This window comes from Athene noctua, chromosome 2 (assembly GCF_965140245.1).
Source record: "Athene noctua chromosome 2, bAthNoc1.hap1.1, whole genome shotgun sequence".
NCBI lineage: Eukaryota > Metazoa > Chordata > Aves > Strigiformes > Strigidae > Athene > Athene noctua.
The window spans coordinates 138,930,185-138,958,053 of record NC_134038.1 but is presented as its reverse complement, the minus strand read 5'-3'; the positions used below and the strand labels follow the sequence as shown (position 1 = coordinate 138,958,053).

The 27,869-nt window shown below is 37.9% G+C and overlaps 1 protein-coding gene across 2 annotated transcripts in view; it reads right to left on the bottom strand.

Annotated features, from left to right (window-relative positions):
• Nucleotides 1–928: 928 nt before the first annotated feature.
• The window catches only part of PALS2 (protein associated with LIN7 2, MAGUK p55 family member), a 65,154-nt gene continuing 38,213 nt past the window's right edge, over nucleotides 929–27,869 (bottom strand). For both annotated transcript variants that reach the window (XM_074900423.1, XM_074900424.1), the window contains 10 exons: nucleotides 27,591–27,743; nucleotides 19,275–19,427; nucleotides 18,528–18,755; nucleotides 17,409–17,540; nucleotides 15,247–15,346; nucleotides 14,632–14,700; nucleotides 13,480–13,641; nucleotides 10,690–10,892; nucleotides 10,145–10,273; nucleotides 929–7,807 (listed from right to left, as the gene is read on the bottom strand). In XM_074900423.1, coding sequence (XP_074756524.1) covers nucleotides 7,631–7,807; nucleotides 10,145–10,273; nucleotides 10,690–10,892; nucleotides 13,480–13,641; nucleotides 14,632–14,700; nucleotides 15,247–15,346; nucleotides 17,409–17,540; nucleotides 18,528–18,755; nucleotides 19,275–19,427; nucleotides 27,591–27,743 — 1,506 coding nt within the window. In that variant the 3' untranslated portion in view covers nucleotides 929–7,630. The remainder of the gene's footprint in view (nucleotides 7,808–10,144; nucleotides 10,274–10,689; nucleotides 10,893–13,479; nucleotides 13,642–14,631; nucleotides 14,701–15,246; nucleotides 15,347–17,408; nucleotides 17,541–18,527; nucleotides 18,756–19,274; nucleotides 19,428–27,590; nucleotides 27,744–27,869) is intronic.

Genomic DNA, 27,869 nt, shown 5'->3' with positions numbered 1-27,869 from the left:
CAGGGACCCAGCCTGAGCTGCACTGATCCAAATTAATTCAGAATCCCCTTTAGAAGAGCTGGATGTGCACCTACCACATCTTAGATGAAACACGATTTCTTATGACAGGCTGGCCACATACAGAAAACGCTTTTTCAAGGTTAGATGGGGCCTTCCCTAGAAAAAGCGGAGGTGGTAAAAGGGCTGTAGGGTCCTTCAGAGAACCTGTGATTTTTGCACCCTGACTTCCCAAAATACTGCTTCCCTTTGCTACCCTGCTGCCTTCCGCAGGAGAAAGAGGGAAGAACCCACACCTTTGCAACAGCACAGGACCAGGGAAGATGAGGGCAGCAGCCTCTTTTCATGCATGTGGGATCTCCAGGGGCCAGCAGGCTCGGCCTTGCTCCCCTTAGCCAGTACTGGCCTCATACAAGCGGCCATCCCGAGGCCAGGATGCACCGGCTGGTTACAGTGCGGGCCCGGGAGGAGGCCTGCCCCAATGCTGCAGTGCTCCAAAAGTAAGGAGCCCAAACGCAGCAACACTGACGTTTAGAGGACGGCCGAGGACGCCCTGAGAGCTCTGTATGTCGAAGGGAGTTCAGCGCATTCAGGAACACCGAGCTCACCAAGTTGCTTTTCTGAACATTGAGCACTACGTGAGCCCCACACACACCGCACAAGCAGCACGCGAGCGCTGCGATTCCTAGAAAGAACCCAAAGCAGCACAAGAGCACGAAGCCCAGTCCGTGCAGATGGGCTGGTCAGTGTCGTCTCTCGTAGCAGCCACGTTAGTGCACTAGAGGAAGGGGGGTGTAAACGTGGAGCTGGCTTTCAGCAGTAAAGGATGAGGTAGAGGTAAAAGGCAGATGTGCACAGATTGCTTCCTGAGAGCTTCATTGGCTAAAACTCAAAGTATGACAACCCCAGAAAAAAGCTTAATTACATTTTTTCAATATTAAATCTTTATTATATACAAAAATATTTTGTTGGGAATTAAGAGAATTTCACAATTTATACATTAACATTTTTATGTTTGGCTGTGATTACTGTGAAAATATTAGCTGTGAAAAAGATGGGGGAGGTTAGAAAACAAGTCACAATTTAAAAATGTCCTATGTATTAGCTGACTTTATGAAGTCAGAATGCTAACAAGTCCCATCTCCTAGGCCTGCTCTACAGTATTGTATTCACACAACAATTAGGTACTAAATCATCTTCAGGTTTTACATTAGAAAGTTAAGCTAATAGTTAAGATTATTTTTTTTTTTAGGATGTTTTCAGCTAAATAAAGTATTTTTTTACAGGAGAGCAGTTTTAAAAAGTTTTACAAATGTCAAATCCAGTTTAGTTTAATATGCTGTAGAAGAAAAAAACCAAAACAACAAAAAATCACAAGAGCTTCCAACAGGCAAAAACAATTGTGAGAAGAAGCAAGGTAAGGAAATGCACAGTGACTGACTTCTAATACATATTTAAACCCAAACACTTAACCGAGATTTTACAGTTCTTAGCCCAGTTTGGGGTGGGAGAGCAGCAAACTTTTTTAAAACCTAAGAAGTGATCCCCCTTCTTACACAGGCAACAGATGATGAGGGAGGGGAGAGGGGAAGGAATGCTCAACATGCATTTTCAAAGGAGGAAAAATAAATTTCAACAGTTATCTTCACACAGAATTGTGTACAAGCCCTAAACAAACAAAAGTCAGTCAAAAATTTTTTTTTTCAGCCAACCGTTTTGCTGCTACCCCCAGATTTGTACAAAGCAGTGCCATTCATTTTCTTCCACACAATGTGTCATGTAAGAGACCAAAGTAACAGAGAAGCTACTTGGGTGTTTGGAAAAGGTTTTACTGTATTCCAGGTGAATGTTGGCTACTTCAGGAGTGATCCTTGGATCAGCTGTGAGGACAGCCCAACAGGCACGGACCAGCCTTAGCGTGGAGCCAGTGACATTAAAAAAAAAAAAAAGGATAAATGTGAGAAAATGTTTCCAGGGCTACTTTTAACTCTGTTAGCCTGGCAGGTTGGTCAGTCAGTATTCCACATCCAGCCCCTGCCTCAGCAGCAAAAGGAACTCCATACCCGATTAGCAGGAGAAAGGGTTAAAAATACTGAGAAAAAAGTTCATTTACTTCAAGTGTAATTTATTCTATAAAGTGTAAATATTGCAGAGACCTTGCTGAACAAAGCAACTCTGTTTAGAGGTGAAACTGCTTAACAGCCTTCACCAAGCTGGAGTTTTTAAGCCTGCACAGGTGAATTCCAGACCTGCACAGGAGCTGAGAATTCAGCAGTAACAGTTTGTGGAACAGCATCTCACCATGGAGGATTCAGGTAAATAATCACCAGATACCATCTGAATTATTGCGGTACTTATCCTCAAGTTTAATTTTGCACACTTTTAACACTTTTTGAAGCCAAAGCTGCCTCTGAAAATGGGTTATTTTACAAGTATTTTCACTTTTTTTTTTAAGTATCTGTCTTGGAATTAAAACCAGTAAGTTATACCAGTCTTAAATATGGATGAATTATAATGACCACTATTTTGTCTACAAGACACAAGTTGAGAATTCCAGACAATTCCAATCGGTAAGCTTGTTAAACATACATGAAAACCGAGAAGGGTAGGCCAGAAAAAGAAACCCAGGGAAAAAAAAAAAAAAAAAAGGGCCAGGACTTCACCACCTTCCGTAATGATCAGCGCCCCCCTCCCCGGGGAGAGCAACTCAAAGTACCTTTAACTACAACAATCCTTTTTGTGTCGGGACTGTCAGCTGGAGGGGTATTTAAGGCAAGAGGCCCAGCAGGTTATCCAGTAATCACTACCTAGACATCACTACACTGATCTCACCGCCTTTGCTAAGGGAGTTTGGCAATAACCATACGGTGCTTTAACTCTTCAGAATATGGGTGAGGCAGAAACCCTGCGCAAAGCCAACAGTCCGTATCCATTTGGATGACAGACCCACCACACCTCCACCTGTAGTTTGTCTTAAAGCTGTACCTACAGGCACAAAGAGTGATGGGAAGCTACTGCAGTAGGCACTGGAGATGGCTTGAGAAAGAGCATCTGCCTCTGAGTTCAGTCTGAATGAAGCTGCAGGATAGAGGGAGCCCAGAGGGAAACCAAGAAATGGGTACAGGAAGGTTGGATTTGTTTATGTTCACAGTAATAGCTCACATGTAGAGACAGGTAATAACCCACATCTGATTTCTGGAGTGCTGCTCTACTTGATGGCTCTCCGCTGGGCCTTATGCATAGCGGAGAGAGGCAGGCTTGGCTCCAAACGGTACCTAGCCAGGAATTCTCTGGGTTTCAAAGAGAACAGTTTCCTACTTGTTATCTGAATCCCCTTCTTGAAAACAAAACCAAACCAAACCCAGATGACTTCCCAAACACTGAGCTGCAGGCAATTTGTACAGCAAGTCATTTAGGTATGATTTTAGAAGATGCAATGAGTTAGAACTGTACAGAGGATTGGGAAAGAAGTGTCACATTTTGAGCCTATCCAAGATGTGACAGTTTATATAAACATGAGTTCAAAAGCGATGAGCTGATCTGCCCTCCTGCTCCGCAAAGCTTTGGTATGACTGAGCACGCAGAGCTGCACTGATCTGGGAACATGGCCCAAGTGAAGGATACTGCACTGGGTAGAAATTTGATTTCCCTTGCCTACGCCGGTCTGTGATTCTGCTCCAATCTTACCTTCATTTTATTTTCGCAGAACATTTTAAGAGACCCTCATAAATGTATATGCAAGATGACATATCCCATTATAATTATCTGCTAAACCTTAACTGACTGCATCTTGTCACATGATGTAGATCCTAAAGCAGACCTGCTAGTGTAACGCTGAGAGACAGGAAGGTAATCACTTGGGTACGTGTGCACCAAAGTATTTACATTAAAGTTAGGATTGGTGCACACTTAAGGGAATTTTTGGTGCATTTAAGGAAATAACTTACAGGTCTTGGCGTACTGACTGTACTTTTATGTGTTGCTTTTCATTCACAGGGCAACTACAGTGTTTCTTCTAGAAGTCTCTATATGTACAGAATTTTACAGCACCTCATGCACTGTCCAAAACAGATAGAAATTACAGATAAATATAGAATTTTTAGATTGAAATATCTGTATATTTAGAAAAATATACATTAGTAAACACAATAAACCAGGTAGAGAAGTGTACCAGTTCTAAAGTCTCACATGCAGGTACATTTCTGGATTAAGTCAGGGTAGCTTAGTAATGTGATAGCAGACATGAGCATTTTTTTTTACCATCCACATACACACATATACACAGACAACTATTTGATAATTTACTTTTCTAAACTACTTAAATATTTATCTTGTGATAGATACACCACATATCTTAAACATTTAGCAGCATCTTCACCTCGCTCAGACACACCTATTGTTATCATTAATAGTCAATGAAAAAAGTTTTCCTGTTAGTATCTGGAAAATGAATGTTTAGTACAGAATGAGATGCATGAAATCCTAGTTAAACTAACTCCTCCACAATACTTCGAACAGCTGTTGTATGAAATACTTTCACTTGCTCAAAACTAGCCTTTCGTAGTGTCTTTCTCCCCTAATTGCACAAGGCCTCTAACATCTGATCTAGCATACCCTAACAGGTAGCAACTATCACCGCTGTCAGTATGACTGGAATGGCAGCATCACTCTAAGAACCTCCAGGAATTCTCTTTTTTAAAAAACAGTAACTGTCGTTCTCATTCTACTCATCCTACCAGGCAGTGACAGAAGCAGATTGTCCAATGAAAATATGATTTAGCTAAAAAACAAACCAAAACCCACCACCACAAAACCAAACCAACCCCTCTCAACATTTACAGACCTGACAATCTGAATTCTCAATTTTCAAGATTTAATGAACAGATGCAAGGAGAGTGGGGTTTGGAATTTGTTTCCCTTGCAACCTGCATGTAGACATCCAATTAAAACCTACAGACACTTTGATACGATCTTTGCGTGCAATCTAAGGAAGCCATCTTCTCCTATTGCTTCAAAATTGTACTTCTCATCAGCATCTACATTCACACCACCAAACGGTCAGCCACCAGGCCCCACTGTGCTCACGGCTTGATGGAAAACCCCTATGTGAGCCTGCAGCAAAAGCACAAGCGTTTTTAGCAAGTACATGGCTATTTGGGGATTGCTAACAAGGGAGGCTCCTTTGACAGTATTCTCCCTTGGGATGGAAAAAGGTTTTCCTGACTGAAGCTTGGTGCCCATGTTTCATGTGTTTCATTTGGTTAAGTAAATTTATGGGAAAAAAAAAAAAAAGATTAAAATAAGTGATATTTACAATATAACGTACTATGGTGTGGAAACTGAAGAATCTTCTCATTCCATTCATTAGGGAAGAGTGAGCTCAGCCCACTTTTGGCATCACAAACAGAGGATTTTCTAACTCGTAATAAAAAGGCATCGTGTCTGTCCGGATAGCACATCTTATTTACAGCATACATAGGTCTCCTATTACACAGTATACACACACAGTTTAGTCACGTTCAGCATATAGTGCCAACAGCAAATCATTAAAACAGTCAAGCCAAGCCACAGCTCTGCTGCTATCATTGCTGCTACATACAACACTCGATCCATTTCTCAAAGCAGCCTCTGAGCAATAGGATCACAGAACATGTCTCCTGGGAAAGGAAAATAAAAAGTCTCATGCTGGTGCCACATTTAAAAGCTCTGCCAAACTTAAACAAAACCAGAGAAAACACATCCTGAGAAGTGTAACAATAAAACTAAGTAGTGGTACAAATTTTCCGTAGAGAATTTGAGATTCCCTCTACAAGTCTGAAATCTCAGTATTAAGAGCCACAAAGGTTACCTGTGCTATACACAGTTTTGACTAACATTTTCCACATACACTGGGATCTCAAGCCCCCCCTGCCCCTTTTGCCCCACGACAACCAACTTTACAGGCTTTGTAAAAATCTGTAGTATACGAATGTTTTGAGATTTTTTTGAGACTTACACTCTTCCTATACTGCATCAACTCCATTTTTCTTTCCTTGTACACATAAAAGTCTTTAAGAGCCCCAGGAAGCAATACTGATTTACAGTGTCTAAGCCTCTCTTCCTTCAGAAATAGGTCTGAGGAAGTTGCCTTTGACAGCATTCTGTGTCACACTTTGGTGTTGAAAAACAATTCAGAAGCCAGGTGCCTGTCACCGGACAGAAAAGAAATTAAACAAACAGATTACTTCAGTTTAGACACCTAGTCTGGTAAGTGATGGTGAATATTACTATATACAACAGCTGACACTATAATATATATGGTCACAAAAAGAGCTAGTCTTAGCCACAAGCTGTATTTTCACTTAGTTCTTGTTAAGCAGAAATTTACATCAGCATAAGTTTTGATCGATGAACTTGAACCTAACCGGAATTGTAACAATGAGCCTACTAAGGGGAGAACTGTCACTAAACAAAAGAAAGAATGTTATAAAACAAAAAGGTATAAACAACATTGCTTTTTAGCAGTAAGCTTCCAATTCACAAGCTATCTAATGAAAAATGTAATTAAAAACAATGGAACAAAAAGCACAGAAATTCCATTACATCACACTCAAAAATACAGCAGCTGATCACACACAAATATTCAAAAAGATAATATAGAACCCAGCTAGATATCACAGGAAATGAAGCCACAGATCACTATACAAATATTAAACAGTGTCCTAAGAAAATAAAATGCTGCCTTTTTTTTTTTTTTTTTAATTTTTTTTTTAGAGCAATGTGTTTTCACAAGTGTGAATAAATAGTCCTAAACGTTAAGCGTCACTCTACAAGGCTCCATGTTATCAGGTTCTCTCTCGGGCCACTTCACCATTATTCAGACTGCACTGAATTACCTTGCGTGCAAGCTTTCTAACGTCAGTACTTCAACCATAGTAAGGCTGGCTCCCAAGGACAGCCTAATAAGCAGCCAGCAAGGTATTGCTTTACGTTATTTTAAGAGACACGTATAAGGGAACCTACACAACAGATGTCTAAAATCAAGAGACATCAAGAATTTGTAAAACATCAAGAATGCACCAACGTTAGCTGAAAGAAGCTGGAGCAATGGAGCTGTGTGTTGGTTACTGCTTTTAATATTTAAAATTCTGCTCCCATGAAATTGTTATTTTTTTAAGGAAGAAAAAAACCCCAAAGAAATGAATGTTCTTTCCTAATAAGAGCTATAGACTTATTGACCAGTTAAACACTGACGTTAACAAGTTTTACAAAAATTGTTTCAAGTATCCTTTTTTTAATCACAGTGAAAATGTAAGACCAAGATGCAAACGTTGAAGTGAATGACTGAAAGTTTCTTAGATGAAAAAGGCAAAGGTACTAAATCAAAACATATAAAAATGCTTAAACGCATTTCCTTCATGTGATATGAATAGAAAGGTTATCTGTAAAAAGTTAGAAAAATTAAAATAAATTACATATTTAAGTACACTTTCCCTTCAACATTTTTATAAAAATTCAGAATAGTGTACTTTTGAATATACACAGAGTAAAAATGCACAGGTGCTGTAGGTTACCGTCGGTATCTACACAACGTCACATTAGCATATTTGCTGCAGTTGATTTTATTTGTTACTGAAGCTCCTCTTGAGAAATCTCAATATACCCAGCTAATCGGGACCCACTGTGGTTCCAGCCTCAGTCTCTCGATAGCCGTCTGCAGCTTCTCAAAGGCTTTGTCCAGGTTGTCATTTACAATGGTCAGATCAAAATAGTGGTTGTATGCTCTCTGGATCCGTGCACTTTCATCCACTGTTTTTTTCAAATCGGTGTCCTGTTGAAGACGTTTTAAAGATTACTAAGAACATAAGACTTGGCAAATCCTTATAAATACAGAAGTATCCCTCCATTACATACTGCAAATGACTATTTAAAGCTACATACTAAATATATTTAAGACATAATGAAGGTCTTAATTTATAGTAAATCCACACAGAACTTATGCTAAAATGCAATGGAAGGGCTAAAAAAGTTATGAGCTATGCCAATAATGTTAAAGATGGCAACCAAAATGTTTTCACATCTTGCAATTTTTAAGACAACAGAAGCACATGAACTTGGGCTGGTATGCACAAGGGGCAGTTAATTGTTTTGTATGTGTGACTGACAATCCAATCAGAACAAGTATATCTATGCCCTTTTTTATTTCCACAGAAAGCACCAAAAATCCAAGAATTTAAATCAGTATGAAATGAAAGACAGTGAAAGATACATTTCTAGTAGAATAAAGGTCTAGAATACCTTACTGCTTTTAGAGGCTACATTTGAGCCTTGCTCACCTGACATCAATTCCTCATTTGTAAACTACTGCTGTAATATTTTAGGTTCTGGTATGAGCTGCAAAATACGCAGGAAATGTAAATTCATACATTATGAAGCTTTCATTAAGTGTTGTCACTGAGCATTTCTTTAATGTTTCATTAGTCCTACATTCTTAGAAAATTCCACTCCACTTTTGTACAAAAGCAATTTTTTTTCTAAGCAGTTATGAGATTTGTCCCCTTGACAGTATTTATTTTAGTATTTTCAAGTCCTCACACAGTTGTAAATACAAAAGCTGAAATGAAAAAGTAAGTTTGTGAATAGCCTTTCCTTCACAATAAATGAAGGAAATGAGCAAATGCATCACCACAAAAGCCAGAATTTTTGCAGTGGAATGGCTTTGGATGCTAGAAATAATGTATACAGAGCCACTAGCAAGCAGAACGTAATACTTTAAATGACATTTGTTTTTCATTTGTTCAGGAAGTACAAGAATATGAAATGGGAAATCATACTCTTTATATACATGTATACAGATATGATTTAGAATCTGTAGAGATACATAAATGTATATTTAAAATGTAACTATTCTCTTTATTATTCATAAGGACAAATAAAACAAAGGCAAGGATGGCCCTTAAGGGAATCAAATATTAGGAAGTGCAGGGAATTATTTTTATACTTGTCTAGACAGTTTTAACCTCGCCTTCTTGTATGTGCATCACAAAATTCAGGGTTCATTTGGGGCAGGGAGGAGGAAAGGCAGAGCACCCATGGAGATACCAGAATCTATGATAAACAGAATCCGTGACTAGGACTGGACAGTCTCCCATGTGGTGAAGAGAGCAGGATCTCACAGGTTTGAAAAGGAAAAAAAAAAAAGACTAAAAATCCCATAATCACTTAGTAGAAATTAACCCACTCCCCATTTTATTGCTTTGAATGCCCCGTCAGCATTATCCAAGATATTGCTACTATCTAAGGTGCAGCACTATTGTAGTAAGTTGTCAGCAAACCCTGGCTCTTCTCAGAGGGGAAGTTGTACTGGTGAACATAGAGGAGAGTTAACTCCTCAGTCTGGCTTCTTTTGCTTTGGTCCTGCAGCTGGGAAAGTTCACGCCCGTTAGGAATAGCTCTAATTTGCTGCGCTGGAGGAAGCATGTCTCATTTCCCTCTGCTACACACTGTGTCTCAGAAAAGGAGAGAAGATCTAATGAATAAAATGTGTCACTTCACTTTACATGACAACTCCAAGGAACTGAAGGGGAAGAGAAGCTATTCAACACTTCTTATTCTGGCAGCTCCCAGCCACCCTCAGTGCAGCACGTGCTGCTGCAGCCGTGGAAACAAGGCCTAGTTGCATTCTGTTGTTGGTTGGGTTTTCAGTTTTGGGGTTTTTTTTTAAACACAGGCTGCAATATATTTCCTAAGGATTACAGGTTCCATTTTTAAAGCACACCTGTATTGTAAGACAATCCTGAACAAAACTTTTTCGGGGGAAGAGATTGGGGAAGTGAAGGAAAGTCATTTACATAAAAGAACAATTCCCACCATCAAAGATCTACCATTTGCTGCAAGTAATCAAAGGTGACACTTCCCAAAGAACACATTACAAGTAATTTTTGTAATCAACACTCCTCTGTAAGAGATCTATTTTTAAGAAAGAAGCAATCTGCCTTAAACATAGTATTTTATTAACTTCTACTGAGTAATCAGCAAGTCCTGCCTAAGTTTTCTTAGAGACATTAATTTCAGAACAAATTCCATCTAAAATGAAAAGTAAAAAAAACCCCCCTACAAGTAAGAACATTCTGTTCAAATCAAACTAAGTATGAAAAAATCTGCTTACAGTGAGAAGTTTGGTTGTAATTCCAGCATCCACCACAGCCTTGTGCATAGCACGCAATGTCTCCAACTCTGGAGCAGCAATAAACACTACATAGGGCATGAATTCTGAAGTCCTCAGTATTTTCAGGGCCTAGAAGCAAAGAAAAAGAAAAAAACCACCACCCGCCTAAGTTTGAGAATGACTCACCACGTGTCCCCATTACTTAAGGAGCACTGCAAAACTAGTCTGTTACAATGGGCAGAAACACCTAAGCAAAGATCCTTATTTCTATTTTAGAAACTCCTACACCGCCTTTTGAAATGCTCAACATCCTTCTTTCCTTGGCTAAAAAGATTATTTACTGCTCTGCAAGACTCCTCTTCCATGCAGAATCTAAGCTGGTTTTTTTCCATCTTTCTAACTCATTCCAACTATGCGCCACAAATGCAAGAATCCAGTTGATACTGTAATCTTTAAACCAGATAAGAAGCCTTCAAATTTAAAGGCATAATACCTCTTCAACATTATACTCTCACACTTCCAGTGTAACTTTATAAATTATATACCTGTGGATTCACATCCAAGATGCAGGTCCTTCCTGTCTGAACAACTTCAAGGATGGAATCAATTTTGGTGCCATAAAGATTTCCTTCATATTCTCCATGCTCTAAATATCTGCCAGCTTTAATATCCATCTCCATTTCAGCTCGTGACACAAATCTGTAGGCTTGCCCATCCTTTTCATCATCCCTTGGCTTTCGTGAAGTAACTAAACAAAAAATTTGTATTTTAAATTGAATGTTTTCTTTTTATATTTGAAATACAAATATGAGACTGGACTGCCTATTACATTAGGGAAAATATAATACACATTAATGTACAGTTACGACTGTTTCATATACAGATTAATTATTCTAGTGTAATCTTCAAAACTGAGAACAGCCCCTCCTGTTCCCTTTATTTCTATTTCCTATATGTTGCTTATCCACCCATTTGCTTATTTCCTTTGTATTACTCCTTCACAACACATAAAATACTCATTCATGTAATCTTTTTAATTATTCCCTCAATAAAATAATTATTTAAGTGACTTGGAAATCAAATGGAAGTTTAACTCTCAAATGCCAAACTTCCTTCTGGAAATAACAGCACACATCAAAATCTGCCTCGCCCTGACCCACAAACTTTAGCACATACTTTGTTCACTGTATTTGCTGTTACTCGGGGTAGAACTACCTGAACTAGCTATAAAGAAAGTTAGCTTAAACATCAGAAGCCCATCCACCACAGCAAAATCTTAGAGGAGGTCAGCTAGTGCTACTTTCCAAAACAACTCACCCTTAAAGCAAGGTAAATTCACTGCAGATAAATTAAAGCCAATATTTAAGTAAAACATTAGCAGTTTTCTTGGGTATTGACTACATTGTGCAGTACAGACACTATTTAAGCAAGAAAGTGAAAAAATAAAAATAAAATATTATTACTGATTTTGCTGTCCTATCACCGTATTACCTGCCCACTACTTGCATTTAATTAGATTTTTAACTCTAGAATATATGAAACATAACAGTGAACAGATCCCTTTGGTGATACTTATGTCATCACTTGGTGCCATATCACCACTTGGTGATACAAGTGGAAAGCATTCTCCCCCTTCCAGTAATTCCTACCAACTTTGTTATTTAAGAAAACTCAAGCCCCAGGAGAAATGATCTTCTGAAGCTGTTAGAAATGAACATATTATTAGAACACCTAGTTTTACCCAAGATTCTACAGAAAGTTTAAAACTCTAATGGTTAATACAATACCAAAAAAAAAAAAGGATCATATCAGTTTGAAATGAGTTTTGGAGAATGAGCTTTAACAGTTCACAGCCAGAAGATGACTTAACAGTTTAGCTATCCACACAGAAGAAAAAACACAGCACCATTTGCTGGATTAGAACTATCCATAGCAAAATGGATTCATTTCAGCCATTTTCCAAAAATAAAAACAAGATAAAAAAACCCAAAACACCCACACATAGTCATTTGTGAATAACGAGAAGAATTTTCTTCTAATCAAAGAAACTGAGGCCAATTAAGATTACTGATCATCCTACATAAAATCTAAGTAGAGAGGAGATTCCATATACAATAAACTATGTATTATACATGTGTGATCAGATTGTCAGATTGCTAGGTTGGAAAAGTTAATTTTTATGCCTTTGAAGGGTGTTCAAGAGCTCCAAGTAAAAGCATTTTAACACTGTGTTGCATTACTTATCTATATTTAAGCATCTATATGGTATTTTAGAGAAACCAGTAATTTTTAGGCTTTTTTAAAAGGGAATAAAGAATGATAAAAATATATAAATGATTAAAAGTTTCTTATTATTTTGCCAATATAAAATAATGAGATTCCCAGGGGAAGATTTATCTTAAAAAGTAACACTGAGAAATCAACTTTGTTATCAGTCACACACACCAATTCCTAGTGCCCTGGCCAGTTTTGGTGTTGGAGATTCTGCAAATGACAGTGACTGGTTCTCTCACGTTGCACAATTTATCTTTCAGACCTGTTCCTCCTCCCCTGTTATCAGATCTACTTCTTGCCCACTGAAAACAGAAGGCAAGAGACCAGTTTTTAAGTTCTGAAAAGCATGTGGCAGGAGGAGAATAATAATGTAGCTAGGGTGCACTTCTCTGGTCAGCAGTCAAACAGGAAGGGGCAGTTAAAAAAATAAAGACCTTGTGAATGGACAAAGTCACTATCTAGAAGGAATGCAAGAAAACAATACTTCAGTAAGAGAGGAGGTGCTTTCTGAAGTTCATAGGAAGAAAAAAGAAAGATCATGGGCTTGAGGCTAGATGTATTAAAACATCAGATTATCATTAAAATATTTAAGATCACAAACACTTCAGTTTTATTGGAAGTTTGTTGCTTTTCCCTACATTTCTAATGCTAAAGTATCAACTTAATAGTGCCTAGGATGCTTCTACCAGTGAAATACTAAATGGCAGACTCGAGAAACTCCACTGGTGGTTCATTACAGAAGACTAGGAACATCTAAAAACCCCTCACTAACTGATGGTGATGGACACTGAAGAAACCTAGCAGAGGGAAATACTGCACATAAAAAAATTGTTTTTCTGCCGCATCAATAACATTTAACTGCTAATTACAAACATTTTCACTGTCCATATGTTAGTTCAGCTGTCTGAGAAGATGAAGAACCTTTTGTTTTTCTACTCTATATAATTTTCGTACTCTGACAAAATTACTTCTACCCTGAATCACTGGGATAAACATCAGGTATTTTCCAGATAATTAGATACTCAAAGTATGATATTACAATAGGACAGCTGACAACTTACATGGCACTGTAGTTCCAAACCTAGTTGGATTCAGTACTATAAACCTGTTCTTCAAACTTCTTCGCCCTACTCCTTGGGCCCCAATTAAGACCAGTGTTTTCCTCTGAAAGGGAGGCATTTTGGCTACTTCCTCATAGATCTGGATTTCATGACGATCAAATTCTACATTGAGAAATGTACAAAAACCAGTTAATTCACAGTCAATACTGTAACAAAAAAATTTAAGTGGTCCTGGTACATACCAACAGACCACATGTCAATATAAATTAGTACTCAAGCTTTCTTGCTTTAAGTTGGTACGGAAGAAAATAGTTACCCCTTCATGGACAGCGTAAAGTCAGATTATCACCTTTACTTCCATGGACAAAATTCGAGATTGATCAGAATGGGAAAACTGTGATTAACAATTAGTGAGCTTTCACAGGATCACAAAATGGTTGAGGTTGGAAGGTTCCTCTGGAGGTCATCTGGTCCAACCCCAATGCTCAAGCAGAGCCACCTGGAGATGGCTGTTGAATATCTTCAAGGAGGAAGACTCCACTATTTCTCTGGGACAAATCATGCCAGCAGTCAGTCACCCTCAGTGAAAGTGTTTCCTGATATTCAGAGGGAACCTTCTGTGCTGTTGCTTGTTGCCTCTGGTCCTGTCACTGAGCTCCTTCAAAAAGAGCCTGGTTTCTGTCTTCTTTGCACCCTCCCCTTCAGGTATTTATACACATTGTTGGGTTCCCCCCTGAGCCTTCTCTTCGCCAGGCTGAACAGTCTCAGCTCCCCCAGCCTTTCCTCATAGAAGAGCTGCTCCAATCCCTTCATTGTCTTCGTATGTTCATGTGTCTCTTGCACTGGGGAGGAGCCCAGGACACTTCAGGTGTGAACTCACCAGTGCTGAGTAGAGGGGAAGGATCACATCCCTCAAACTGTTGCCAACAAAGCTTTCACTTTTTTTTCCTCTTTTAACACAGTTCTTTGACTTCCACCTACCAAAAGGTATACTCAGCACCACCGTATCTTCACTGGTCACTATTGCTTTTAAACCATAAAACTATCTGATCTATCAAATTTATAATAAAATATTTTACTGCAAATCTTTCACACTAAAATCTGCGAGTCTACAAACAGAGAAATTGACTCATATTTAATATCAAGAGATACCTGCATTTCTTGTAGTGAGATACATCATCTTTTTCTTTTTTTTGCTGCTTATTGTTCCACAGAAAGGCCCTAGAAATAAAAATTGAGACAAACTCATCATTTTTGTTAAATATGCTTTTCCGAAGCTTATTTACATGAACATATGCAAGTTTAGATTAATTAAATTTACAAGGACTATTTTAGAATTTTATTCTAGGGCAAGAGATCACATCTATTATCATACACATCAAATGGTACAGTAAGAACTGAACACAGAGAAAAACTTAATTTTCCTAGAAAGCTTTGTAAAAAGCAGCAGAAAAATCCAAACAGGTTTAATTTCTTAACTTCAGTGCATACTACGCAAGTGTAATTTTTTAAAAGAGAGAGAATTCTTATGCCTTTCCAACCTCATTTAGCTTTTTATCAGTGGGAGGCAAAACTGATTTGTGTAGCTATGAAGGCTAAGCATAGACTTCAGCCTTTGACCTTCAGCCAAAGCCAAAATACAGTAATTATCATTTTGCAACATTCTGTGCATTCTCACACAGCAGTTTTCTAGCATCTATAAAGGCAGGAAAAGCAAAACAAATGGAGTCAGACCAAAAGCTCTTCCTGAAATTCATTAAATCTCACCTGAGTTGTCCCAGTCCCTCCTAACAAAGGCCTTTCTTTTCTCTTCTAGGAACTGGCTAGGAATAAGCCCTGCACTTCCTCCTTCTTTGACATGACTAGCCTGGGGAAAAAAACAAACAACAAAAACAAAAAAACCCAAACGTCAACTGTGAGAAGCGTTTTTCTCATTAACATGGTGATGCTAGAGTTTCTCAGAGGTGAGCACTGATACATTTACTACTGAGACTTGGAAATTTAAACTCAGATGTGGATATTAAAATTCTGTCTTACAGTGAAAGTGTCTTGCCATCAAGTATTAAAACTCAGGAAACTTAAATAAAATAGATACAAGTTTCATTACTGGTTCCCATTAAGTTAGTAAGCTCCTATAGCCATAAACCTTTATCATCAAAATCCTAAATGGAATTCTGTGGCTCTAGACACTGAGCTCTCAAGTGACAGAACTCAAGACTTTCTAGTATGCAGTACACTTATTTTGTATTCTTGAGCTGCTCCAAACAGGTTCCAGTGCAGCTTATTAACTGTCATTTTACAACCAGTGAACGCCATTAACACATGTCTAATCATGCTTTCAAGCTTTCTGCACTAAGTAACTACATATTTAAAATCTTAGTAACTTGTTTTCCTAGTAATGAAAGTTTGGCTAAGATTCTCTATAATAAAGATTCTCAATAATTTCATGGCAAGCTCAGTTCTCAGCAAGCTTAACAAATACAAACACAGAATTACGAAAGGTTACATTTTTCTTCTCCATAACTGATTGGCCTCTCTCTCTTGCCAACAGGAACTGTTTGCTTTTCAATTTGTATGCTTTTACCTATGACTGATTTTTTACAGTCAGCAAGTTTTCAGTAACAGTCTAGCATTTCTGGAAAGCACAAGGAAAAACTAACTTTTTTCCCCAGCGGCATGATCTGCATAGGAATACTTGCAACACACTATACTGGTTTAACGCATTTCATTTTTGCCACTGATTGAATGTTTATTTCTCCTGGACTCCCCCAAGTTACAACTGGAGAATATGCAAAGCAGTACAGAAGACAGCATGTAAGCTAAATGTCAAACTACTCCAGAGTTTTGGAGTGTCTAACCTCTGAAACTAATTAACTCTTCAGTAATAAATTTTCCCTCACACTTTTTATTGTCCCTCTATTATTACTGTTACTGATAAGCAACAGAATTCAGCAACAGTTGTTTGTTGCACATTCAGATTTTTTTTGTCGCTTTTAAAGAAGTCACATATAAATATATATATATATATATATATATATATATATATATATATATATATATTGCTCTCAAGTAACGTTTGTCCAACTATTGCTTGTTACCTAGCAAAGGCTGAGCAATATAGGAGTAGAAAGGGAAATCACCAATGCTGAACTCTTTGCCTGTGACTTTGCCAGTGCCAGTGCCACTTGCAATTTTGAGTATCTCGGTTGAGAAATATGTCTTAAAGGTTCACTTGTCATTTGTTTTGAAGGCACTGATTATGTTTAATTGTGTGTATAATGTCTTGGAAAAAATAAAAATAGCATAAGCACTGGATTACATTTCTACTGAAGGACTGAATGTAGAAATACAACCTTAAAGCAGGATGAACTGTTAACATTTTAAATAGTGCCAAACATTTTGATTATGAACATGCATGTTACAGCTCACAGACACTGACCACCACTGTAGAAATAAAAGATACAGATTCTCCAAACAGCTATTCTCACCCCTCTTCAAATCCACAGGGTTAATTTCCCTCTCTCTCTCCTCAACCCTGAGCACTCAGGAAGGGGTCCACTTCTTCCACAGTTGCTGTCAGGGAAGGCTTACCACAATTAACACTGTCAACCTAAGACTTTCTGCTAGAAATTGTCCACTTACACTGATTTTGGGATGTCTAGGCTTATGATACAAGAACAAAAGACAAATAAATAAGAGTAACAGCAAAATGAGTGTTACATACACAATTTATACCATTCAATTTTCCCTAGTATTTCAACTATTACTAGTTTGCTATTAGCTTGAAATTGGATGGCAGTGTACATGTTTTTTCTTGTATCTACTGTTAAATCAAAGTATATGATAATTTAAAGAGTTTATTATTACAGCAACTAGTGAAGCTTTTCTTTTTTTCTTTTTTTTTTTTTTTTTTAAATCTTTTTACCAACCTGCCACCAATTTGGATCTTCCCGGTTTACAATCTGAAGAATTTCTCCTTTAGAAAATTTCAAACCTGCTTCTTTGCATGGGATGAGGTTGTCGTTATATGGATTATAATCAAAATGACACTTCACAAAAACCTGCAATGTGTAAAAATTTACAAAGCTTAAACATTATGAAATACATTCTTACTAATTTATCTGTTCTGAAATAACATCTTTACCTACCACATAAAAAAAGTAAAATACAATCTATAAAAAAAACCTGGCATATACCAGCAGAGAGAGTAGAATAATCAGCAGTGCAAACCTTGGCTGAAGGAGCTTCATGATAAAAATAAAAAAGCAACTGTTCTATTTGGACAATGTATTACAAAATACTTAGCTTAAGGCTCAGAGCTGATGCAGGAGAAGAAACAGTAAGTTGCCTCAGTAGACTGGAAACAGTAGACTTTGACTTTTTTCTACCAGGCTGGGGAACAAAGGAAGCAGTGCACCTGCCTCAAATACAGCACATTCCCCCAGCATCTACTCAACGTAAGCATAGTCTATTATAGTCATGGGCATTAAGACCCACTACCTGAAGGAGGATCTAATAACATGTTTCAGAGGCACTGATTTAGAGCAACAAGTTACTCTTGCAGTGGAGAAATCAACAGCCTATAGCAACAACAAAAGGATAAGGAATAGCCACCATCCAAGTTCCTACTTAAGTCAGCAAGTTCAAGCTCATCTGTTGAATTCACTATGTTTCTGAATTCTATCAAACAGATTACTTGGAGACTGATCCTGTCACTGCAGTTTAGTGTGATTGTGGCTAGGTCATCAGAGGTCACTGGATGTCAAACAAACATGCTTGATATGTAGTATTCAAGTGCTTATCAATCTTGGATATTAACTAGAATTTTTAGGAAGGCCTATTAGGCATGGTATTAATCCACTGAATAAACCCGTTTCTAAAATGTACCTCAAGGTGAATACAGGTATCTCTACATTTTAGTCTTCCTGCTATCATTGAATATACTAAATAATCAAAGTATGTCTAATCTAAAATCTTGAAATGATCTTATGTGATAAAGTACCAAGCAGAAATTATTCTGACAGAACTGATAGAAACGTGCTACTGACCTGTTGAGGAATAACAGTGTCTCTGTAGCTGGGAAGAATCTTCAGAGTGACACTGCCACTAATATTTTTCAGCAGTTCCTGTAATTCTTTTGGATTGTTTCCAACCTCATGGCCATTCACCTCTTTAATAATGTCACCTACATGCAGAAGACCTTGTCGATCTATCATTCCGCCATGAAGAATTCGTGCTATTACGAGATCATTGTTCTCAACTCTAAACGTAACACCCTGAAAAAGGTATGTGACACCTAGTTTACCATTGTTTGAATTTCAATTTCATTTTACCATTACCTCAAGCAAAAATACACAGTTACGGGATATTCCATCTGCCCCAATAAAACCAGACAGTAATAGTTACTATAGTGTAAGAGTTCCTAATACACAGCTAAGAGTCAGGTGACACAAAGGTGCTTTCAGACAAGGTTTTCATACAACTGAATAATGACCATCTTGATTGCATGCAATCCTGTCATTTTGTATCAGGACCCAATAGATGTTGTCTTAGTCAGTTATGCCAGCAAGTCATTCAACCTAGTGGCTGCCTATTCAGTATCCTATATTTTCTTAAAGAGAACAGGAAGGAGAACACACAAATATTTTCTTATTCCAACCTCTCAGTACTGATCCTATCACCCATTAAATTACACAACAAAAGGGAAATAATTAAAACATAATGCAAGAAGTCAGGCACGTGCAAACATTTTCACTCACGCTTTAATTTAGACACACTCATCTTCAGTTACTTACCAGTGGTTCTCCTGCTCTTTTGTGAATTCCAAGGATACGAATAGCATCTACTGGAACAATCTGGTTGTTCACTGAAGAATTATTAACTTCTGGGCTCGAAGGAGGGGAATCATAACATTTTGAAGCCACAATGTCATGTGCCTCCAAGAGTGACTGCAAAGGAACAAAAAGGGCCTTATTTTAAATCATGAAATAACCATTTGCAAAAGAATTTAGTGCTGAATAACCACCAAATGTGCCCTTTTGGGACCAGATCATAAAATTCTTACTTCACAAGGAATGGAGCAAAAATTGACATTCAAGTACTCACATGGATTGATAAACCTACTATCTTGGCAAACAAATACAAAATGCTTCTTCTTAAGGAAATACAGGAAAAATGGAATGAATTTGGGAGGAGCATGGGATCTTGCAGGGAAGAAGATGGAAAAAGGAGTACCTAGAACAGTCCTTCAACCTCATGAGACAGTATTGAAGCAAATGGTTAAAGTAAACTAACAACCCACTGAAAAAAAATGAACTCATCATTAGATACTTGTGTTTAATGTAATAAAATTCTTCTCCACAGTAATTTGGATAATTACAGGTATGCAAGGATTTCTAGCCATCTACAGAAGGAGTGTTTTCTGCCTGCATAAAGGCAAGGCAGAATTCTAACATGAAATGAATCCAAGTTGACAGATTCTGCTTTCTGGAAGACAAGAGCTCATACCTTACAGTTAACAGTGTTTTCACCATTTTATGTATACATAAATAGCAAGCAAAAGGAGGAGGCCCAAATAAATGTAATCATCTTTGGAAGGCAATGCAATTTAGACTTGATTTTCTCATAAAACATTTAAAGAAAGTATTAATAAGGGAATAAATACAGGTAAAACAAGATCAAACTTGTGAAATTAGACAGTGGAGACTTTCTGTCCTAAAGAGGAAAAGGGACACCCTATAGACACCATATATGGTAGAGTTCAAGATAAAGCATCCTATAGTGTAGAGAGTCTCGCGGACAGATAGAGAAATAGGAAAAGAAGCAAGTAGAGGAGACGCCACCTAGGCCTCAAACAACATAGGTTTGTTTCAAACAGTGACCTGATGAGATACGGACTTAAGTCAGATCACTGACTGATGTCAAATAAGTAGCTAAAGAGAGAAGACATCATAGGGACTATCACTGATAGTGACACGCACATGCCAGAGGAAGACAGCAAACTACTAGAAAGTAGAGCAAGTGAGCAGGAAACATTTAAGCAAATGTAACCATTTTGCTATGCAGTCTGTTCTATCCTTCCCTGAGCTACCTCTAGCCTAAAAGTTGTGCAACGTATTCATTTAGTGCTAACCTCAACATGCAAACCCTCAAAGTGTCACAAACCTGAACAGTCATTTTAATCTGCCCATTACACAGTGACCCTGCTGATATTTCAACTTCAAGTCAGAAGGAGGTACTAACTCACTGCCCCTGCCATTAAGGCTGTAAAGACAGCTGCTTATTGTGTCTGCTCAGATACTGTGGACATAAACCAAATCAAATTAAATAGGAAAAACAATCATTTATTTAAATCAAGCAGCTGTCAGATGGTAGCAATTACTAATTCTTCATTATCCAAGACACATCCAATCCAGAAGCCAGGAGAACAGATCTCTCTTTGCCAATGTTTGCAAGCAACATTTTTGGATCTTTCTACATTTCCAGAATGAAACCAACCAGCATCAACTATGCATTTTAATACATTACCACTGACAAAACCAGGCAGACACACCAGTATGATACCTCCAGTTTTCTCTTTTAGTCACACGCTAGAACAAATTGTTTCCAAACTTTCTGGCCTCAAACCACTAGATTTCTGACGGAGCCTTACATGTAACTGTGATTCTGTGATAACCATGCTTGTACAGCTCCCTGTCCCTAACAGGCATAGAATTTATGGATTATAATCTGATCCACAGTCAAAAAAAGACTACTAAGCTAACAGCCTGTGTCATCCTTTTCAAATTAACATGCTCTGTAAGATTCTTCAGTTCTTAAATCTGATCCCATTCCACATTCTGATCCTATTTATTAACTCAGTTTTATGGATAAGCATGAATTCTTTCAACTACTACTTAAACATCTCTCAATCACAAAATCTTTTCCCTGCTATTTACATGAGGGCTGAGTCACAGAAGGACCATCAGGGACTGTACGCTGCTGCCCACAACTATAAAATGGTTTATTTAAAAGTAGTGTATTGGTTTCCTTAAAACAAGCCATGGTTAACTTATTACTTTCCCATATCTAACTCTCAGTTCTAAAATTCAGGAATCTGTATCAGTTTTACAAGACTGCTTCCAGCCAGCCAGGTCATGGCACACAGTCCTTAGAACACTTAAACAAAGCCACCTGGCAACAAGGGCCATATGTCTGTAGCCACTGCCGGACTGCTCTCCAACATTTTATGTCCCTCAGTTACTTTCTTATTTCAGTAAAATGGTTGAGTGACCTGAGAAATACAGTTGCATGAACTTCACTTGTTTCTTTCTTATGTTATCAGAAAAAGTTATATCCTGTGCTTCTGCAACTCCAGAGCTCCCCTGGAATCTGACCTTTCCCATACCGGTGCTGGAACATTTATAAAACCACTGCCAAAGCCTGCAAAACATCATGGACTGAATAATCAACCATAAAATTGTTCAAAGTTTCCTTCAAACAGAATATGTAAACAGAATCAGATGCCTATCCAAGACTAGTTAGCTGTAGAAATGTTCTCATGGAAAAAATGGCGATGTTGCTGGAATAAGGCAGATACTCTCTGCATATCACAAGAGATATCATACAATGGACATACAGTCCTGTGGGAAACAGCATGGCCTCTTTGTGCAAGATACTGTCATAAAGTAACCCATAAACTCAGAACATACTGGCTTCTTTACAGCAGTTTTCAATGGCTGTCCTTATTTGACAGGTAAAAAAGAAGTATTTTTAAAAAGTAATCCAAAATTCAGTAAACAAAGAAACATTAAACATCGAAGGCTCTCTACAATACTGAAGCCAAATTCAAATTAAAAACTTGGTTTTTTAAAAAAAAAATAAAATCTCAACACAATCTATACATGTTATGAAGCATTGCCTGCCCTATATGATAACTATTTCCCCAACTGTGATCCAATAAAACAATTAAATTACAAACTGGGTACTGGGGCTGGGGGGAATACACAAGACCATATTCTGTGGTCTTGAATTCAGGACTCCTTTCTTAACACTTCAGGCCTCAGAAGTACTTAAAATATTTCTGTTCCTCTTTTATGCACTAAATATGTGCTAGTCTTCTCTGATAACGCTGTTTAAATATTAGAACTTAATAAATGGACTACAGGCCCCTAACGTACATATGAAAATAAGACTTTTTAAAGACCATTCTGGAAGAGTGAGGAAATAATTTAAAATCTTTGAGAAATCATGGGGGCTGGTAAGGAAGCATGAATACATGGGAAAAATAACCCTATAAGTTAAGATCTACCTAGGAGGCAACTTAAGATCACTTTTCTAAATGGAACATTTTAAAGGTATGATTAGCCATTTTAAAGATAATTATTAGAATAAAATATTGGCTGCTTTTCACGTTAAGTATTTTATTGCCAGTAGAATCTACTATTTAGGATGAACAACTTGCATAATTCTTAGAAAGGTAAATATAACTGAACAAGTTCTTATGGAAGAAAGCAGCAGAGTGATTCTTTGGTACGTTGAACCACTCCAAGAGTGCAGTACTTTCAACTCCTCTCTCTTCCCTGAAGACAACCTCTCTTACCACTCCACTCTCCTGCTCCCCAGTTACTGTCTTTTTTCTATGCACTGCATGTGCCAGCTGGCTCTTCAATACATACTGGCCTGATGGCCAGCCATCAATAAACTCATTAAGAACTTAGTATCTTCCACACTTTGATCCTGAAAAGTTCAGTTAAAACTAAAAGGGGTAAAAAATGGAAAGGAAGAAAAAGAAAGAAAGGAGAAATGAGAAAAGGGAGGAAAGCAACTGTCAAATGGAATAGTATAACCACATGTGCACTCGTACTCCAGAAGCCAGTCCCTCCCCAATGTTCTTCTGTAAAAATATGTAAAAGAAATTAAATTCTGTAATTCTGCATTTTCAGCACTAAATGATACATTCAAATAAACTATTGCACTGATGACTCGTATACCACATTTGATACTTGTATGCCAAGGCAGGTTACAACTGTAAGATGATGCTGTGATAAAGTGCCACCATTCACTTGTAAAATACAGAATCAGCCTTTAAAACAGTTACACAATAGTGTCCATGAAACTTTAAAATAGTCAAGTCAAGGTGGATTGTTTACATATTTACTGAACTGGAGAAAGGATGCAAATTATATTTTCTGTAATTACAAATGACATTGTATTTTTCCTTTCTTCCTTACAGGCCACTTCTTGCAGAATGTGGAATATGCCTCCTTGCACCAAATGAGGCAAAAAGGATAGCATTTATTTCTTGAGCATTTAGTTAGTTTTCTGTTTCCTCTTCAGAGACAGACATACAGCCTCCCCAAGCCTTAGAAAGAATACCATATCTATATTTTGGTCTGCACGTTGTCCTAGAAACTCTTCTAAAGTGGTCATAACTATGATACCAGTTAAATAAAAACACTTAATCAAACTAACACTACTCTGGCCTCAGTTGTCTTTGTTGGTGCCTCTAGACGGGGAACAGATGCACAAAATTAAGGGCCAGAAAATACACCCTAATTTCAGGCTTCAAAACAATCACATCAGATCTACTTTTAAAAAGTAAGTAGCTAGCTGCTTTTTGCCTGCACCCAGCAGCCAAAACTGCTCATTGTTTCTGCAAATGAGACTGAAGGCCTCACAACAGGCACTTAGAAAACAAACAAACAAACAAACGAGCTGCTTTAGACTTTTTTTTTTCCATTTTAAATAAATGAACTGTAATTCTGACAGAGTGAAGGATAGGTTAGATCTCCAGGGCAGCATTTAACTATCTTAATCATCAAATAGTCTTTTTCCTCTTCCTTTCTCATCCAGGTTTTGCAGCAAATGAAGTAGGGAGCTCCAGAAAGAGCTTATTTCTCTTACATACCCATGACTCACCCAACAGTATAGTGAAAGAAGCAGCATGCAATCTTGTTCATAGCATGCAATAATCATGTCATGAATTTTTAAACTGGGTTCCAAGAAAGAGTCAACAAACTGTGAACCACTAAGTCTGATATTGATACCAAACAAATTAGAAGTTTCCATTAAAAACAGAATGACCGGACAAAATAGATCATGGGACAGCATCAACATGCTTTAATAAAGGGAAGTCATGCTTCTCAAATCTATTTAAGTTCCTTGAAAGAGTCACCAAGCATAGCAACAAGGCAGTTACAGTTGATAATATAGATGAATTTCCAAAAGGCCTTTGATAGACTCCTTCATCAAAGTCTTTAAAAGAAACAAAACTACTATGGGGATAAGCCAGGTTCTCAAGTGGATAAAAATATTGGTTAAAAGACAGAAAAATTGGGACCAGGAAAACAGTATTACTAGTTTTCAAAATTAATGTCATCAGGGGATTTCCAACAGATATCTGGGCTCAGTTCTACACCTGCCAGTACACTGATATGTCAGATAGAGATCTAGGAAATGGGGGTTGGAAGTGAAATGACAGGGTTTGCTGATGCTGTTATTCAAGGAGTAAAACTGACTGTAACCTGCAGGAGCATCTCATGAGCAACAGAGTGAGAACAAGGCAAATGAAATTCCACCCAGACTGCAAAGGGAAACACAATCCTAATTTAAGATACTGACAGACTCAGAAGTGGTATCTCAGAGGTGTAACCAGTACAAAACCAACCCAAACCAATGAAACAGCCCAGCTCTAGACTTACTAAGACTAGAGGTACATCTTTATTGAGAGAGTGGCAAAACACTAGAACAGAATTCCTAGAGAGGTAGTTGATGTCCCAAGTCTGTGTTTAACAGGCTCTTGGGCAATACCCTTAATAATATGCTTTAATTTTGGTCAGACCTGAAGTGGTGAGGCAGTTGGACTAGACAGCCGTTGTAAGTTCCTTCCAACTGAAATAGTCTAGTCTATTCAACAACTGTTAAAAAGGCAAACCAAATACTAGGAAATTTTAGGCAACGAGTAGGAGATGCAATGGAAATTATTCACCACTTCGTAAATCCATGCTGCTGTGAATGACTCTGGGAGGCTGTATACAGCTTTGCTTCCCTTCTTTTTATTTATTTGAGATAGACAGACACACATATGCAATGAGGTCTCTCAAATCATGAGTAACATGGAAAAGCTGATTATGAAAAACTGTTCATTTTCTTCCTAAACAAATGCAAGGGGATATTAAGTGGAACTGACAGGAAACAGTCTCGGGAAACAAACCAGCAGTCTCCACTCTAGTGGGGGATGTTCTGAATGCCAGATTTTCACATAGGTTCAAAAAATAACAGAACAAAGTGATGGAAGAGAACACCACCACAGGTGGATCATGCTACTTCTCACTCACAGGTCTGAACAACAAATCACTAAATCCTCACAAAATGTTTTAGAAGGTATCACTGTTGGCTTGTCCTAACCTGACAGTCTTCACCAGATGCCTACTACTGGGGACAGGGAACAAAACCAGAAGAGATATTTATTAAAAGGACCTTTAACATACAATTAGGAAGCATTAACAAAAGATCAGATCAAACCTGTAAAGTTAATGTAGCATATATGCAATTTCAAGTCTGTTCTTTATAAATCAGACCACAAAAAATATACAAGAAATAGCATAAATATTGGAATTTTTGTTCAACAGCTACTTTGGAACTTTTAAGTTGCTTAAGTGTGAACTAACGGAGTAGCTGACATCGGCATTGTGTTGTGCCTCTCTGCAAACAGGACCGCTGAACAGGAATGAATGCTGGGCTTGCCTTAATATTGGTTATTCACCCTAATTAAAATTCTTATTTGATCTCTGGCTCCTACAGGCCATTTCCAGTCCCCACCACAAAGATTCTTTGCCCAGATGGTCTCTGGTCTTTGACATCTCTCTCCAGAGATCATCACTACAATGCCTTTCAAAGTTAGTCTACTTCAGCACTTCACTTAAGTCCTTTTCATCTTTTGATTCATCCTCTATGACTTCTCAGCTTTAGTTTCTCTGTCTTAACAGAATGGATCTTTGTCAGGTCTGTCAGTGTACCAGCTGGCCTCCTATTACAACCTTGTTGCATCGTAACTACCAATTCCTCCAAACTCATCCAGTGCCAATTTCTGATATGGGATCAAAGACCAATTTGCAGGTTTATTCATCAGTATGTCTCTAAATCATAGTCTTCAATCCCTTAGCCATGACACCCTTCTGGACAAATAAGGGCACAAAGGAGGCCAACATACTGCTCTTCAGAAGAGGCAGAGGAACTGTTTGGTCAGCACTCAGAATAGCTACTACCTCAAAAGCTGAACTCTTAGCGTTCCTTCTTCTAACAGGCCACAAGACAGCTTGACAGCATTTCCAGTGTTAAACTGTAATGCACTCACTGCTCTATATAATGTGTAACTGAAATCTTGGGAAAAAATCCCATGTGTTTAAATGCATATACCCAAAAACTGTCTGTGCCTACCCGTTTGCCAAAAGCACATTTATACTGTGGCAAAAAATTAGCTTGTGTTCTACATGATACCTATAGCTAAGTACTGAAGTCAGCTGAAGCCTGCCTGGGAAGTCCAGAACGTACCAAGGATTTACAAACCGTAATCTTCAAGGGTCAGTACAGAAGCTGGTAATAGGATGGTAGTTATGGAAAAACATCTGGTTTTGGCAAGCATATGTCAAAACTTTACTTATGTTAAATACAGCAACAGCGAGAGGGATGCAGAGTCTCAACGTAAGCTTGCAGTGCAGGTCCCATCATAGAAGAATCATGTTCGTTCACTCTGAAGACTGTACATCTTACACATGAGTACTGAATGGCAACAGCTGAACCAATATGCAGAACGGTCAGTATCAGGAACTGAGACTACTGGAAATGCTAAGGACGAAGCCTTCAGGGAACTGTTAGAGAAACTCCAGTCATATAGGAGGTAAATGTTTGTCCAAGATTTATAACAGAAACTCCAGTGGATTTTAATACAATGAGCGAAGATACTCTTGAGGTGATATCAAAGAATAAAATCGTACTCATTCTTAACCCCACATGGCTTCTGCTTTACCCTTCATTTGTAGTAAAATTCTAAACTTTGATACGGTTCATTCCTAGATCCATATGTAGACACTGATAAAATAAGTAGGCGATATACAGTAAAAAGGTAGCACCTGAAAATGCGGCTCCTTGAGTATTCCAACCAATTCTGCAATATTTTCATCTTTATTTACTAGGGGACTGATATCTTCAAGAATTTCATTCACCAACTCCAGGTTGTTGTCACTGACAGCCTCAAGTTTAGAATCTTCCAGTCGCTCATGAGCCTGTAAGATTAAATATATGAGACTACACTGTAAATAAGTTTGAGACTACACTGTAAATAAGTTTGAGACTACACTGTAAATAAGTTTGAGACTACACTGTAAATAAGTTTGAGACTACACTGTAAA